Source organism: Equus quagga, chromosome 2 (assembly GCF_021613505.1).
Source record: "Equus quagga isolate Etosha38 chromosome 2, UCLA_HA_Equagga_1.0, whole genome shotgun sequence".
NCBI lineage: Eukaryota > Metazoa > Chordata > Mammalia > Perissodactyla > Equidae > Equus > Equus quagga.
The window spans coordinates 85,664,698-85,681,058 of NC_060268.1; the positions used below are offsets into that span (position 1 = coordinate 85,664,698).

The window sequence follows — 16,361 nt, forward strand, 5'->3', positions numbered from 1 at the left end:
CTCTTTCCTTAGCAGAGAATGACTCATCAACAGTGTTTTTTTCTCTCTAAAAATTCAAAAATGAGACTGTGCAATTGACTAACATATCCCAGAGCAGCTCCTCCATAGTCAAGGAGGCAATGCACATCAACGACCCTTTGAAGGCCTCCCTGTCATAACTGAAAATCAATATTTGATCAATTTGATCTGTTATATTTTAGACTGAAACATTAAACACACGATTCAATATATAAGGAACATAAAATATAAGCAAACTCCTATGCTGAAGATGGAGCACGGAGAGAGGGCACGGGGTACTGACAAATTGACAGAAGCTAAGGACCAAGTGCCCAAGGTCACGGATGCGGATATTGATATGGAACACAGGAAGAAGTTCTGCACTGAGAGTCAGGAACATGGCTATTTTTATTATTATTATTCATTAATAACTCTAATAACACACTATCATTTATTGACTTTTTTCTATATGTATGGCACTATGCAATATATACTTTCTTTTTTTCAACTCTTACAATTGCATTACAAGGCAAGTTGTATCGTGCCCATTTTACGGAAGGGTAAGTTAAATTTCAGAGAGGTTGAGTAAGTTGCCATTGAAGTCCCAAACTGTACTGTCCAAATCCTCTCTCTGTTCCATCGAGCCACGCAGTCCACTGAGTCCTGCCCCAACCACTGCCTCCCCAGAAGACCTCGATCAAGTCATTTAGTCTCTGCTCTTCAGTCTCCTGAATTGGAGCTTCTGTTAAATCGGAAGTTAAAGCAGGTGATCTGTATGATATGCCGAATTTCTAAAATCGTGTAAGTCCTTCTTCCTGACTTTAATCACCAGGTCCCAGTCACGAACCGGTGCAGTGCTCGTCTCTCTGAAGTGACTCAGTCATGCCTGCTGCGTAGAGGAGTGAGTGAATGAACTCTGTTCCCTTCTAGGAAGATGTTTTCCCACTTACTACAGCCTTTAGTACTCCTTTTCTTTAAGTCTAGCAATTAAGTTGGATTTCCCTAATGAAGAATTAAAATTTATTGAAAGCATTCTATGTTCAAACCACCAATACAGCATAGCAGGGTGTACAAAGATGAATAAAATTGTCTCCCAACTAATAGAGTGCTAATACCTTAACAGGAAGGATCAGTCATTTATCCAATTAAGGATAAAGGTGTATGTTTTATAGTGGTAAATTTTTTATAGGATTGAGATGAGAGGGAGCCTGTGTCTGTGAAAAACATACGAGACTACACAGAAGAAGTACCATTTGAATGGATATTGAAGGATATTTAGTACTGTGACAATCAGCTATTGATCTTATATCCACAGAATTGGAGAACATGTTATACAGAATAAAAAGAAATAAAGAATAAAAGAAATAAAGAATAAAAAAAATAAATTCACAGATAATTCAAAAATTCTTTTATATTTAGTACTTTGGTATATCACATAGTTCTCTGTACCAAATTATGTTAATTGGGCTAATACCAAATTACATTATGTTCAGAGAATACAAATAAAGGAAAGTTTGAGACAGATGCTGGAGAGCACATACATAATGAGGTACAGCCCTAGGAAAAGAAAATCTTGTGGCTAAGAGAGAGTTACACTTTACCCACCAGGAGAAGCATAGGTTTCTCCTCATTCGTCAATACCCACTGGTAGACAGAGACCACCCAGGGCAACAGTTCTCAAAGTGTGGTTCCTGGGCCAAAAGCATTGGCATCACCTGGGAACTTGTTGGAAATGCAAATTTTGGGGCCCCACCCTAGACCTGCTGAATCAGAAAACCTGGATGGGGATAATGTATATTTTCATATGCTCTCCGGGTTATTCTGATGCTCACTCAAGTTTGAGAACTATTGGTCCAAAGAACTATATAATTCTGTTGGATAAAATTCTGAGACTGGGTTCGGTTCCATAGAACATAATGCCATATTGATAAGCAAAGTCAGTCCCAGACAAAGGAGACAGGTATGGCAGCACACGAGCTGATAATGATCATCCCCGCTTAAATCCCCGTGGACATTCACGTGCTGCCTTACCTTGAGTGGGCTCTGGAACATACCCTGATCACTAACTTAAGACTTGTGACAATGAAGCAGAAATTAATACAGTCACAGTATAGCGAGGCATGCCACACACCAAAGTATAGAAAAAGAACTGACTGGGAGGGGGCTATTTTCTTAACAGATAACGATTAATCTTCCCAATAAATAAAAGACAACAGACAAGAAGAGTCACTGATGTCTATCAATGAAATGGGTGCTAGAACAGCACAGTTTATGACTTAGACTCCTTATTAGGTCTTATACTTGGATAATACTAGGTTTACAGAAGATAAAGCCAAATTGTTATATGATGTCTTAATTGTGATGAAACTATACAGATAGACATGACAATGGCTGGGATTAGAGCACAAACGACAGTGTCTCCTTTGGCCCTAAAACAGCGAGATATGGAGCAAACACGAAAACCCTATTGTTTCAGTCATTTTCTACTATACACAATGGCTTCTTCATCATCTACTAAGTTTACTGACCATCTACTAGGAATCTGCTGTAAGTGCATCAGTACGACATATCAACGGTGGTGTTCCCAGGTAACTTACGTCAATGATGGAGAAAGAACCAGAAAAGATGGGAAAAGTGGAAATGGGGCAGCTGGCCTGTAGAAGAGGTCCAGGGCCTGTGTGCAGCCCCAAAGGTTTGGAGGTTTCCAAAAATTTAAAACAGAGCATGTTTTTTAAAGGTTTAGAACACTTTCTTCCTAGTAAAGTTAAATACTCCCTCCATAGAACACACTTCTAATCGCCAGATAAGTTTTCAAAAAATAAGCTCAATAATGATCGCTATTCGACGGAAGCACCCACTGGACACTGTGCAGGTTCAGAGCAAGAGTCAGGACATCTGTGGGGGGTAACTGTGCACTGGTTTATGATCGTGTTCCTTAGATGTTATTTCAGGTGTGAAATGCTATCCGGCCCCAATCATTAAAACTAGCATAAGAGATATATCTATTAAAATGCATACATTTACAACGATAGCACACGACAGAATACAAGAAGTTGCACAATTGATAGATAAGATATTACGATTTTGATAGAAAACAATATCTATCAATAGGTATAAAATGAGATTTTTTTCACTACTTTGAAGTCCTACAATTGAGAAAATACAAAAAGACACAGAAAGAGAGAGAGAAAGAGAGACTAATTTTATTTTCTTAAAAAAAGTGGGCATGTTTTATACAGCCCTGAAAGACAGAAGTCAGGCGAGATCAGATTGATGGAAGGATCCATGTCCCAAAACATGAGCAGTAGAGAGTCAAAGCAAAAAATGTACCAGGGCGGAGGTGCGCTGGGAGGATGGGAGGGTATGTGCCAGGAATTCTCCAAGCTTGGAGGCAGCAAATATGGAAAGCAGAAAATGGCCTGAGTGACTGTCAGGGTGGCTGGTTGGCCCAGCATACGCAAAGCCTCTGGGTGGGCCAGAACTGTCGTCTCCCCTTGGTGCCAAGCAATGACCAGCAAAGGCACTTGACTGCAAGCAGGAACAGTGAGCATGGGCAGTGACCCAGAGAGGAAGGCTTTAGGTAGCAGGTGATAACTAGGAGGAATGAGAAGGAGCCAGCCTGAACTACTGGCTCACCCTGTCCGGCTGCACGTCCCCACCCTCGTCACTCTCAGAGAAGGCAGGATGCAATAAGCAAAAATAGCATCCATAGACGGTGGAACAGGATCACACAAATAAAAAGATGAGCAGCAGACACAACCAGCTGATATCCAGGAGATAAAACACTGAACGGGAGATTTTAAATGTAGATTTAGTATTCTTAAAAACAAGATGGCATCATCTCATTCATGAAACAATAATAGGCTGTTATAAAAATGAAAACAATGACAACTCAATAGATAAATGTAATAGCACAATGGTAACCTGGAAGAAAACTGAGTAAGCTGGAAGACCAGGCTGAGATTTCTTCCCAAAAGGAAAAAGTCACGGGAAGAATGAGAAAGAAAAGCTAAGAGACTCAGAAGACAGAAGAAAGGGTCTAGGAGGCCCTTCCTTTGTTTCAGAGGTGTTTCAACACAGAGTCGAAAGGAAGCAGTAGGAGAAATTGGCCAAGACCTGGAGAAAGACACAAAATTCTTTAGAATATAAAGGTCCTGCCTACTAAGTAAAATAAATGAGAAAGATTGCAAAGGAAAAACAGACATGTTTGCCTACAATGAAATGTAAAACCTCTGAAGGCCAAAGGAGGCCATAAAAATGAGGGATAAGCAACAGACTAGGGGAAAAATATTTGCAACATACAATGAACAAATGTTAATGCTGAAAATTATAAAAAGTTACAAAAATTTAGAAGGAAAAGCTCAATTGAAAACTGGGGAAAGGATACAGAGAGAAATGCACAGAAGAGGAAATACAAGTGGCCACGTTCATCATGATCATAACCCAGGAAACGCAGTTGACACTCAACCTTTGAGACAGTTGAAAACTAAGGAGTGACAGAAGTAACTATTCGACAGTGACAAGACGGGGAACACATAAACAGTGTAGGAGAGGGCATACTTTGTACATTTTGGAGGGCAATTTGCCAGTCTCTCTCAAATTTAAAAACATGCATGCCGTGGATCCCAGACTTGCATTTCTAGGTTCTGTCCTAGCCGCTAACAATGATTAACTTTTATTAAGTGCTAGAAGCCAGACGTAGTTTTAAAGCCCTTTATATAAGTTACTATACATCCTCCTAAGAGCCTATAAGGTAGGTTAATATGACTACCCTCATTTTACAGGTAAGGAAACTAAGTCACAGAGTCAAGGAGCATTTTGTAAATCAAACAGCAAGAAATGGAGAAGCCAAGATTGGAGCCCAGGCAGCCTGGCTCCACTGTCTGCTCTTAAACACATGCTATCTTTTTTCTAAGATATATTCTTATCTATATCCGAAGGAATACATAGGATGTTCATTTATAGCATCATTTATACTGCTGAGAATGTAGGAACAAAACAGCTGTCATCAAGAGAGAAATAGATACCACTTCATACCACAGAATATTACGTAAAATTTAAAAGAAAGGCATGTTTACATAGAAAAGCATGATCACTCTTGAATATATTTTGGGAAGTAAAAAAAGCTTATAGCAGGATAACATGGACATTATAATATCATTTTAGTTCAAATATATATTTGTATGCATATATGTGTGTGTATGTACATGTATGCATGTGTGTGTATAAAAGCACAGAAACAGGTAGAAAAGAACAAACCAATCACATACAAGGGACAGATGTTATCCTGAGGGAGGGGAGCCAGCGGGATTTTAGCACAGGAAGGAGGGGGGTTGAGAGGGCATTTCCATCTACGTGTATTATGCGATGAGCATGAGGATGGTTATTATGAATTTAATAGCAGAAAAGGACAGTAAGATTCAGTGTGTCTAAATATTTGCTGCAAATTCTTCGACACTTGGAGAGGACTAGATTTGAGCTCTGCAAACCACGCTGAGATGGATAAGACTGACTGACAATGTTGATACAAGGGGAGAGAGAAAGAGGTCTGCAGACGACAAACAGAATAGCAGAGCCCGGCCTTACCACAGCGATCTCGGATGACCAGGTTCCGGCCCTCCTTCAGGTGTATGGTGAGGAGGTAGGCGAAAGGGCTGGGCAGATTACTCAAGCCATCTCCAGCTTCCCCGAGAGTCTGCACGGATGGAGAAGTAAGTTAGTCAGTTGTCTTGGGCCCAAGGAACGGAGTTTCAGAAACAGTTCTTAATGTAAGGAAAAATAACTGGTTCACTACAATGGCAAATCTGCAGGTGTCATCTCCCACTCCCACTCACTTTGATGACTTGGTTACACTGCTCTGTGAACTTGTTCTTTCCTATTTCTCTCCAGTGGGAGGCTATCAGAATTCAGAGGCCATCATGGCAATATCTTCACAATATTAACTTTTCAAGAAGGATTAGATAAGCAGTATAAATAAAACGCATTCATCTTCTGCAGGATTCTTTATGCTATAACTCACGGTGGAGCACCAAGAGGGGAAATAGCATGCAGAAGTGCAGCTGTGGGGCTGGCTCCCAGGAACACATGTCCACATCTCCAAACTCACATATAACACGTCTCCCTCTTCTCCTCCCCACTTCCCACCAGCCCCCATCACCTCTGGTACACCTCCTCTGCCTGTAATAAAAACATTTCAGCTCACAACCACTCAGCTGATCGCCCACTGAGCTGCACGTCCATCCCACACAGGTGTCCACAGGTGACTCACTTTGGCTCTATCTGGCTCTCTCCCACCTTTTGCATATTTTTCTTTCATTTCCTGGCCCCCTCCACTGGGGTCCCCTCCTCTTACCCTCACAGTCTCACCTCCTCCCAATGCAGTTCACCTCCCTTTCCAGGAATGGGTCAACTCTTAAGGGTCATAATGTCAAATTTGTTTATCTTTGAATATTTATTAGATGAATCCAATTAAAGCTTTGACCTAGAGTTTTGCACCAGTTCAAATTTTTGTCTTTCCAAAGAGAAAGGACAAATAAGATAATTTATCGTCCACTTATTTGATGTTCACTTAATCGATCCCATGGCTAAGTCACTCTCGACAGCCTTCTTTTGAGAGTTTCCCTGTCTACGTTTCAAAGCACTTCAAAAGGGCTTTGCCGCCTGTACTACCTCCCTCAATTTCATGGCTGCTCTGTATTTTTAGAAGAATCTATCCCACTCTGACAAATCAATAGGCACTGAATTCATCTTGTCCAGCTATAATTCACAAGTCCTGTCTTTGTAAGTGGATACAATTCAGCATCCTTTAGAAATGAAAGAGGCAAAGACATACAGATCCAAACATTTGATAAAGAAATAGTTACAATATTTACTTGAGCGTTTGTTTGTTTTTAAGGACTGTCACTCACAGATTGTTCTTCAAATTGTTGGGATGTCAGAGAAGCACTTAGATCCCCACTGCCACATAGATTCTGGAAATAAAAAGAAAAAAATCCTGCTTTAAAGAAGCAAAAGAATTGCAACCTACAAGGATATCCTTTATCAGGTCTTTCCCTTTGAATCTGCCATCTGCACACTTAGTGTCAGACATGTGGGCTGCCTTTCTGTGTGTGTGTCTAGTCTTCGCAATACAAGGAGTCTGTCTGGCTGCAGCCTCTGCCTTCTTAGTCATTGATCAGAGCATGGAGAAGGTCCATTTGGCTCTCCTGTTGGGATGTAGGCTTTCTCTCCTGCATCCTTTGTTCACCCAAGGTTTAATATTCGAGCAGCTTTGCTTGTAGCGAAGGAAGCCAGAGCAGCAGGGTCATCCCGTGAGGTCCCTCCCAGGGTGAGTCTGCCTGGCCCCCAGCCATCAGAGGGAAATGGCAGCTCAGGAACCAGAAAGGCCGGCGAGCTTATCAGTCAGGTAGGAAATGCTTTAAAACGTGATCTGAAAGAACCTTCTTCAAGCCATCCCTTCCTGAGTCTAGCAACTGTACACTTGCCAACCAAAAACTAGGAAATGCAAATTTCCTCATTAAAATATGCCTCAGAGACCCAGGAAACGATTCCACAGGGCAATGAAGCAAGCATCATTTAGTAGTTAGCAAGGGATACAGTAGACATCTCCTTTGTGACAGGCTTGATATGCACAAAGGAGGGACCCAGAGGAGCTCTGGGACTTTATGAAGGTTTCTGGACTAGATGTGAGTACGGCCACCTGCATGGAAAGGCAGAATGCAAGGGAGATGAGCAAACGGCCTCCTTGCATTTTGGGTATGTTCGTGTCTATGTGACACATTAGCCGGGGCTGATTATCTTGTGTAAAAAACAACAGATTTCTCCCTCCAAAGAAGGCTGGCTAACTCTGAAGTTATGGACAAATTTAGAGGTGGGCAGCAGCCCTGCAGAGATTGCTTAGATGACCATGAACCATTGCGGGTGGAGGTAGGGACCAGAAGCCCTGTGGTCCTTGGTCCTTCTCATCCACAGTAACTGTCAGGGAGGTCCTGGCACAATTCAGAGACCCTGCCTGGATGGCAGGCTGCCTTCCAAGACTCTCTTTGTCTCTCAGGTGGAACTTGAGGCAGTAACAGACCCAGGTTCCAGAGCAAGAGGGCAATTCTTTAGCCCCCAAGAGGGATGGTAAGGGCTGGAAACAGACAGGAGCGCTCTGGTCCATCCCTCTGTACGCAGTGACATCAAGAAATGCTGCAACCAGGCAGAAATGAGCCCTGCTCACACATCAGCGTGGAGCCTCCCAAGCCCCCGCCATGAGGAGTGGAGGCCCTCTGGCCCTTCGCATCTGTGGTTCTCGCATCTGCATCTTCCTCCATCAGTCCCCAATCTAATGTCCCCTGACTGTGAATATTCTTCCACTCAGATTAATTCACACAGGATCAAGGGTGATTTCACATCTCTAAGGGTCCCAGCACTTCAGTCACTAGAGCCCTCTGGCCCTGCAAGTACCACCACTGCCCAGCCAGGACAAGAGTCCTCTCAATGTGGGCTTGACCTGTTGGCAGACAGGAAAAGAGGCAGCAGCAGGCCCTTTCCTAAACCCCCTTCTGGTTCTGGGTGCCTCCTCTTTTGTCATTTGTAAAAAGACACCCAGGTGAGTTGGACAAGACCATCTGAAGACCACTTTATGACAACAATCAGAACCTTATTCAAGTCTCCCAATTTCGAAGATTTCTCCTCTTGCCTTTTACAGCACACGCTACTATTTCCTGAAAGCTCAGCAATTCCTCTTCTGCCTGATTTACAAAACCAAAACAGCCCAACCGCACCTTCACACGCAGAGTCAACAGGTAACACCTGCTCTGTGATCCTCGGCAGGCTGAACCCCCCTTAGTGTCTCCAGTTCATGAAATGAATCAGTGCTCCATTTAACCAACCTTGTTTGAAGGCAATTCCACAAAACTACTGGTGCTGGGATCAGAATATCTGTGTAAAGTGTGTGGTTATTAGCCAAGGACCATGGTGGTCGGGTGCCTTCCATTGTCAAACAGAAGAGTGGTGGGCTGGGGGCTGAAAAAGCACCACCTCTCAGACCAGCACACCATGTACATTCCCCCAAGGTGGCCTCACCGGACTTAACGATAACGTTAATTAAGTGACAAAATTGGTCCACATCCCCACCATCAATTACACGCTATGAAAAATGAACACAGAGCTTTTATTCAAACACTCGGTAAGTCTTCCACTTACAACAATATGGAAATTAAATGTGAAGAACGACATTAATTCAATATTATGGCTGGTTTTACTCACAGAAAAGTCACAGAACTTAAAGTTATGGTTCCCACAGCCGCCGTAACTGTCACACACCATATATACACACCAAGGAAGGAAAGTGATCACCATAAAGAAGAACAGAAAAGCTACACAGGCACAGGAGGACCAAGTTACAGCCGTTGGGGGACACATAACTTTGAGTGTTCCCCTACACTCTGCATAGAGCCAAAGGAATTCGCCACCAAGTAGAAGCTGCATTATTTTCACCATCTTTGTAAACCTAGTAACTACATCAATGAGTTTTTCATTAAAAAGAACACAATTCATGTTTTCCTCCTCAGGAATTCCTGGTATCCTGCTATCATTGGGAGATTTTCTTGATGTTCTCAACAAGCATAATTGAGCACTGGGGTTTTTTTAAAATTTTACTTTAAAGAAAATACACAGTAAAATTGACTTTTTGCATGTGTGTACAATGCTATGACTTTTTAACAGATGTATGTATTTGTGTATCCACTACCACAATCAGGACACAGAACAGTTCTATCACCTCAGCCCAAAAGTCTCCTTCACGCTATCCCACTGTGGTCAAATCATCCCCCAACCCATGGCAAACACTGACCTGTTTTCACCATATAGTTTCATCTTTTCCAGAATATCTTAGAAATGGAATCATACAGTACGAAATCTTTTGACACTGGTGTCTTTCACTCAGTACGATGCTTCTGAAATCTACTCAAGTTGCTGTCTGTATCAAGAGTTCATTCCTTTTTATTGCTGAATAGTATTCCACGTATGGGTGTACCACGGTTTGTTTATCCATTAAGCATTAGTTTTAACAATTTCAAACAATTTCCAAGAACATACTCAGGAAAGGACAAATAATTTTGAATACCATCAATGATGAAAAGTCTTCGTATGACAAAACTGCCTAATTACATACAAACATTCAGAAATACAGCATTAACATCTTGGCATGAAAATTAGTAAGCGGTTAGTCATCTCTCACACAACTCTCACTGCCACCTTGCAGATAAGCAGTTTCTGCGTGTGTGTGTGTGTGTGTGTGTGTGTTTCACGACAGCAAATTTGCATTGATATTTCCATTCTACCTTGTTAAACTGAAATGTGTGGGAAGGAAATACATCCTTTGCATTCTCTTTACATGAGAATCCCCAATCTGCAAGAATGCAAATTTATTAAAATTCAACAGGATATGGGAAGATATTAGAATAGATGGGTTGATTATTTAAGGACCGTAAGAGCAAGATATTGATGTAGATAAACAACATTTTCCTTTTGTGTACACGAAATGTGATCTTATACAAATACCAGCTCCCATGTGCCTGTCCAAAGGATCTCACCATGAAGAACACGCAGGAAGCTGAATTACAAACAATCCAAGCAATCACTGGATGTTTAAACTTCAGTGGAAGAAGACATAAACCCACACCCAGGAGAGCTAAATAAGAGTAAAAGGTTGGTTGAGAAGATCACTTATATAGTCTTTGAAAAATACTCTGTTAAAATATATGAGTATAGTAAATGATATTTATAATACATATTTGCTTCATGACTTAGCCCACATCTAGGTTGTCGAGAACACGAACACTTTGGATGATAGTAGTCATAAACACAAATACCTACAGGGCAAAGGAAGCAGCAAAATGAGCAAAGGAGGTCAGACAGCTAGACAGACCATTAAGCCATGCCTGGACGCAGTGATAGAATCAAGACCCACATGGCAATTCCAGGTCAAAACTGGAATGTCTGGTCAGAAAAATTCAGGTCGACCAGATGGCTGAGTCTACTCACATTCAGTCTTTACACACCTTTTTGGGAGGTTATTGATCATACAACAAAGGTATACATATTTAGTTTTCCCCCACCCCTAAGGTTGTTCTCTAAAAGTGGTTAACCTAGAATATTGTCTAATATACAAAATATAAGCCACATGTATGTGTAAGTGCACGTGTGCATATACCCTACTCAGTCACAGTGGGAGATGAAGCTCTGGAGTCAGCAAGACCTGGATTCAAATTCCACTTCTATTACTTCCTAGTTTTGTGTCCTTGAAAAATTTACTTAAAATTCAAGACATGGGAACATCTCTAAAAGGGGCAAAAAAGATACTTACCTTGCAGGTTGTTAGGAGAAAAAAAGATGTCAAAGTCCACGAAGGACCCTAGGACATGGCTGACATGCCCATCTCGCTAACACCATTATGTTGAGCAATGATTTTTGAGATAAAACAAAAACAGTAAAGAATACATACGTAATGGAAGTGAAAAGAAACAGATGTACTTGTCTAATTTTGCAAACTGTAAGTTGTTTTCTTTCCTACAAAAGTGGTTTGTCATTTTGCTTCTCTGTGGTCACTAAACTGAAGTTCTGTGGTTGCCAAGCAGAGTTTCTGGAAATATCCAAATAGGGTACTTCTCTAAATTACTCAACTCATCCACATGAGCGAGCACCAAAGCTAGTTGTTTAAAACTCCAACTGCCAAATGAAATGTCAGTTGTACCCCATTCTGGGATTATGTGGATGATGGGGAGTGATAATCCTTGTATTCAGGATTATTAGTTACTGACCATGATGATAAGCCCATTCGATCACCATAGTTATCCCTGTGATTAAAAGGGATCAGTGGACACAGAAAAATAAGTGTCTTCCTTTGATGATCAACTTTTTAAACCCCCAGCTCTGAGTTCTCCCACGGCGCAGGACTGCATTTCCAAACTCACTGTACACATAGTTTCGTGCACAAGTTTTGGATTTAGACAGTCCTGGATTTAGACCCTGGCTCGGACAATTACTAGCTGGATGACATTAGGCAAGTCATTAAACCTCAGCCGGCTATTTCATTCTGAAGAACATAATAAAACTAACAACACTAACAGATACAATCATAATCATCACAGTGAGTCCTTGTTAGGTACTTGTGACTGCCAGATACTAAGCTAAGAGCTTTCTGTTTTTCTAGCCTCATGGACGTAAAACCTAACTACTCAGCTTTTCTCTCCACCTATCTGAATCATATTCTCAAAACGCATCCTCTCCAGCCTTTCCTGACCACCTACTCAGAGCAACCACCCTCCCTCTCACCTCAACCAGTTATCTAACACTGACTAGACAGTGCCTCGTATTATTGGTCATTTTTTCCAGTATCTGGGTCTCATCTCAATTCTGTCCTCAATGCAGGGGACAGGAACCAGAGGTGACTGTCTGTATTGACTAAATACTTAACTGATTTACAAGGCGTGAGAGAGGACCATGTGAAATAACTACTGGGGGGATGCTGCCTGGGGAAGAGAGTGAGAAGAAACAGCAAGGTAAGAAAGAAAGAAGAAAAAATAAGGTGCTCTCACTCTGAATCTCCTTAACTTTAGCTTCTGCACATTTAAACTGACATTTGGGAAGTCCTCTAGAGTTCACCCTACCTACCCAGGGCCTCCACATATCACCCCTTTCCCCAACCCAAGTGACTTTCTTAGGGCCCCCACAGCACCTAGCACTGAGTGGTCTGTGGCTTGAAAGTTAACTGCAGAGACAACATGAATCAGTATATTTCACATAAGCAAGGTTTGCAGAAAGGCTGGGAGAAGAAGAAGAAGACATCATCTCTACTCTTCAGGAGCTTCCAATCTAACAAGAGCCTGACTTCTAAACAACTAACTAAATACAGTCACGCACCGCATAAGGATGTCTCAGTCGACAACAGACCACATATATGATGGTGATCTCATAAGATTAGTACCATATAGCTAGATGTCTAGTAGGCTACATCATCTAGATTTGTATAAGTACACTCAATGATGTTCGCACAATGACAAAATCATCTAACCATGCATTTCTCAGAACATCTCCCCGTCATTAAGCAACGACTGTACAAGGTGGCAGTGGTGTTCGGCAGTAGTGTAATGTGCCCTTGCCACCTCTCAAGTCCCAAGTCTGAGTAACGAGAGCAATGAAAATGAAACTTTAAGACCACCTTTCATTCAGCAGAGGCCAGACATACAAAGTCACCTAAAGGAGACAACCTGGCTGTTGGGCAACCATGATAGGATATTAGTCTGACTGAAAGTGGTAATATAACTAAGAACATCATGTGTCAACCTAAAAAAGAAAGAGGTCATACAAGGAAGCTTAGGTAAAGGTTTGGACCTGCCCTTGAACCCTACAGAGGGAAGAGAGAACCTATGCCACAAGACTTTAAGAATCCTGGCTTCATTGGCGAGGCAGGTTGGCATGTGGAGATGGAAGGTAGGAGGCCCTAGCAAACAAAGTTTGAGTGTGCCCAGTTCTCATTTGCAGCTCAATCCCTATTGTGAGATGGATGGCACGACAGATGCCATTTGGTGTGGAACCTATCTATTCTCGTGGTGATTCCCACTCACCAAGCAATCTCCTGATTCTAAGTGACTTCTCACACGGGCTGACTTTGGTGAGGAAATGAAGGTAACATACATTCTCCAAGTATAATAAGTTACAAAAAGGCCCTGAAAGAATAATTTCTCCCAAGAAGTTAACGAAGTAGGTGTTAATTATGAGTTGACTTCCAAAGTATCTTGAAAACAATGAAAGACTCCGCTGTTTATATCAAAATGAACATTAGAGTCTACATAGTATTTAATTGTCATTGCAAATTAGTTGTGACTGTCATTTGTAGCTAGTCTCATTATCGTCTGGTTGTCACGAGAAGTTCGCAGAGCAGATGGTCCCTGGACAGTATATATAGGTCTTGGAGCCTGGTGACCTTCTCAGGGTCTTACCCAGTGACACTCTTGCCCAGTACCCATTTGCCTGCCCCACTTTCTCTCCTCTATCTGTTCAAATCCCTTTCTCACTACAGATTTCCACAGAAAGCAGAATGACGTTAACGCTCAGTAATAGTAAAAGTGGCACGCTGTGCAAACAAAGGCAGGGTGAGTATATTAATTGTAGAGCTGGGAAAAGCACCACAAAGGAGGAATATTTTAGCTGGGCCTTGAAGGGTGAGAGGATTTCAGTGAGAGAAGAATGAGGTATGTAAGGGAGGAGGAGAGCGATGGGAAATGGATAAATGAAGACTTCATAGAATGTGAAAAGCGAGGAAAGTAAAACAGTCTAACATTCTTCACAGGTTTTTCCCTTGAGCAACTAGGTGAATAACGGCAATGTTGCCAAGAAATGATGGTCTGTATATGTGAGGGCACTTCAGAGAGACAGGGAATTCTGCCAAGAAAGTTGAGACCGAGTTTCTGTGGGTGCCATATGAATCGGGGGCTTAAGAGAGAGAGTCTGGAGAACCCTCTTCCACCACCGTCTCCTTTATTCTAAACCTACTTCCTCCCATTTTGGTTTCATAGACTGCTTGAGCACCTGCATTGAGACTATTCTAGCCTCCACCTGGCCTCCACATTCTCTGATTCTTTCTTCCTCTTTCCTCATCCTCAACTTTCTTCTTTGCCTCATCAGTCCATTTCCTCATAACTGTAAGCCAACACTTTACTTCCTTTGCTCACACTGACAGGATTGGAAAGTGACTGTAGAATATTTAGACAAGTTAGAGATTAGGGCTCCTATCCCACTGCTGCAGCTCAGCCTGGAACCAAGTCAGCACTGGGCATAAAACAGGTGAACCCCAATGGGGGCCTCAGATCAGACGGAAAGCTACAAACAAAGTAACTTACACCAAGGATACTGTGCAAACAGCTGACTGTCCTTGTTGTATGCTGGGCTTGTCACATGTCAACCCCCTCCTTCCTCCTCATTTCTTCCCCTATGCCATGAAAGCGAGAGAAGGCATTTCACAGTTCATTAGGAAGAAACAAATGGACCAGACCTGAGATACGACTAACCAACTCCAAAACTCACAGATGACGTGAATTCAGCCGTGACTCCCATCTTCATTTTAAAAAAGACAGAGACAATAAATTCAGATGTAAAATTCGTATTAGACTTGAGCTGAAAAGCCCACACCTGCCTAAATCTATTTTCTATTAATATCACATAAAAAGAGATTTATAGTATGATGGGGTTTTTTCCCAAAAAAACAAATGCTGCCTTTAATTTAATCATAAACTAAAGAAGAGAACTCACAATAAAGACATTAACAAAAACTCCATTAACCTGAAAGCATACACTGCTCTCAGTGATTTCTGTATTAAATAAATATTGACTGAGCACATACTATGTGTCAGGCATTGAGCTAGGCCCTGAGAAAACAAAGACAAATTAGACAGGATGCCCCCAGCCAGGCCCAGCCCCCAAATTAACATAGCCTAGTAGGGAAGACAGCAAGGGAGTGCTAATTTCTGTACCATGTGATAAACTAGATCCTCAGGGAATGGGAGGGGCCCACCCAATACAGACCCTGCCACTCAAGACAACTTGGAGTCGGAGGAGGAGGAGAAGGAGGCAGGGTTAGGTAGAACAATGCACTTGACCACAAATGCTCCTACAGGCCTGATTAGCTGCAGCCCAGACCCTCCATTCTCTGCAAACAGACCACCAAGCAGATAAGTGGTACTCAGGTGGCAGTGAAAGAATCAGTCTCAGTCTCTATCTTGTACTTCCTAGGGCAGGGAAAGAGAAGCAGAAGGTTCTTTTTCAAGAACGAAGATTTTTTTTAAAAAAATGGCTGAGTTAAAAGAGAAAATCAAATTACCCAGAATAACCTATTCTTAAAGGTCTGTGTATTCCAGGCTTTTCTGCACTTAGCCCAGAGAAGAGAAAATAACCACTCCCAACCCTCCATCTGTCAACCATCCATCCACTGTCACTCACCAGCCCCTCAGCACAGCCCACATATGTCACGCCAGGAAGCTCCCCAAGCCTCTGTTCCATGCAGAGCAAAATGCTCACCACCTCCGACTGCCCCCATCCACACACAGACTCATGTTCACCATATTTCCTCACCTGTCAAATCCTACTTATCCTCTGTGCTAGCTTGGGGATTGTCTCATACATGACATGCCCCTGGTCCCCACACACTGGTATCCTCCAACCAGGAGATAAGGCTTGGATGTTTTGCACAGACCATCCTGTTACCTGTCTGCCTCTTGTGCTATACTTAGTGCTCTGCAAGGTGCCCCCCAATAAATTCTAACTTAGGGCTGGTTAACTGTCTTATCCATCTCTAATACCAATAGTAACATTTACGGTGC

The 16,361-nt window shown here is 42.1% G+C and overlaps 1 protein-coding gene across 4 annotated transcripts in view; it reads right to left on the bottom strand.

Annotated features, from left to right (window-relative positions):
* The window catches only part of MCTP2 (multiple C2 and transmembrane domain containing 2), a 228,022-nt gene that overhangs the window by 163,597 nt on the left and 48,064 nt on the right, over positions 1 to 16,361 (bottom strand). For 3 of the 4 annotated variants that reach the window (XM_046653662.1, XM_046653663.1, XM_046653661.1), the window contains exons 3-4: positions 6,906 to 6,968; positions 5,584 to 5,692 (exon numbers count right to left, since the gene is read on the bottom strand). In XM_046653662.1, coding sequence (XP_046509618.1) covers positions 5,584 to 5,692; positions 6,906 to 6,968 — 172 coding nt within the window. The remainder of the gene's footprint in view (positions 1 to 5,583; positions 5,693 to 6,905; positions 6,969 to 16,361) is intronic. The other variant, XM_046653664.1, reaches the window with a different exon arrangement.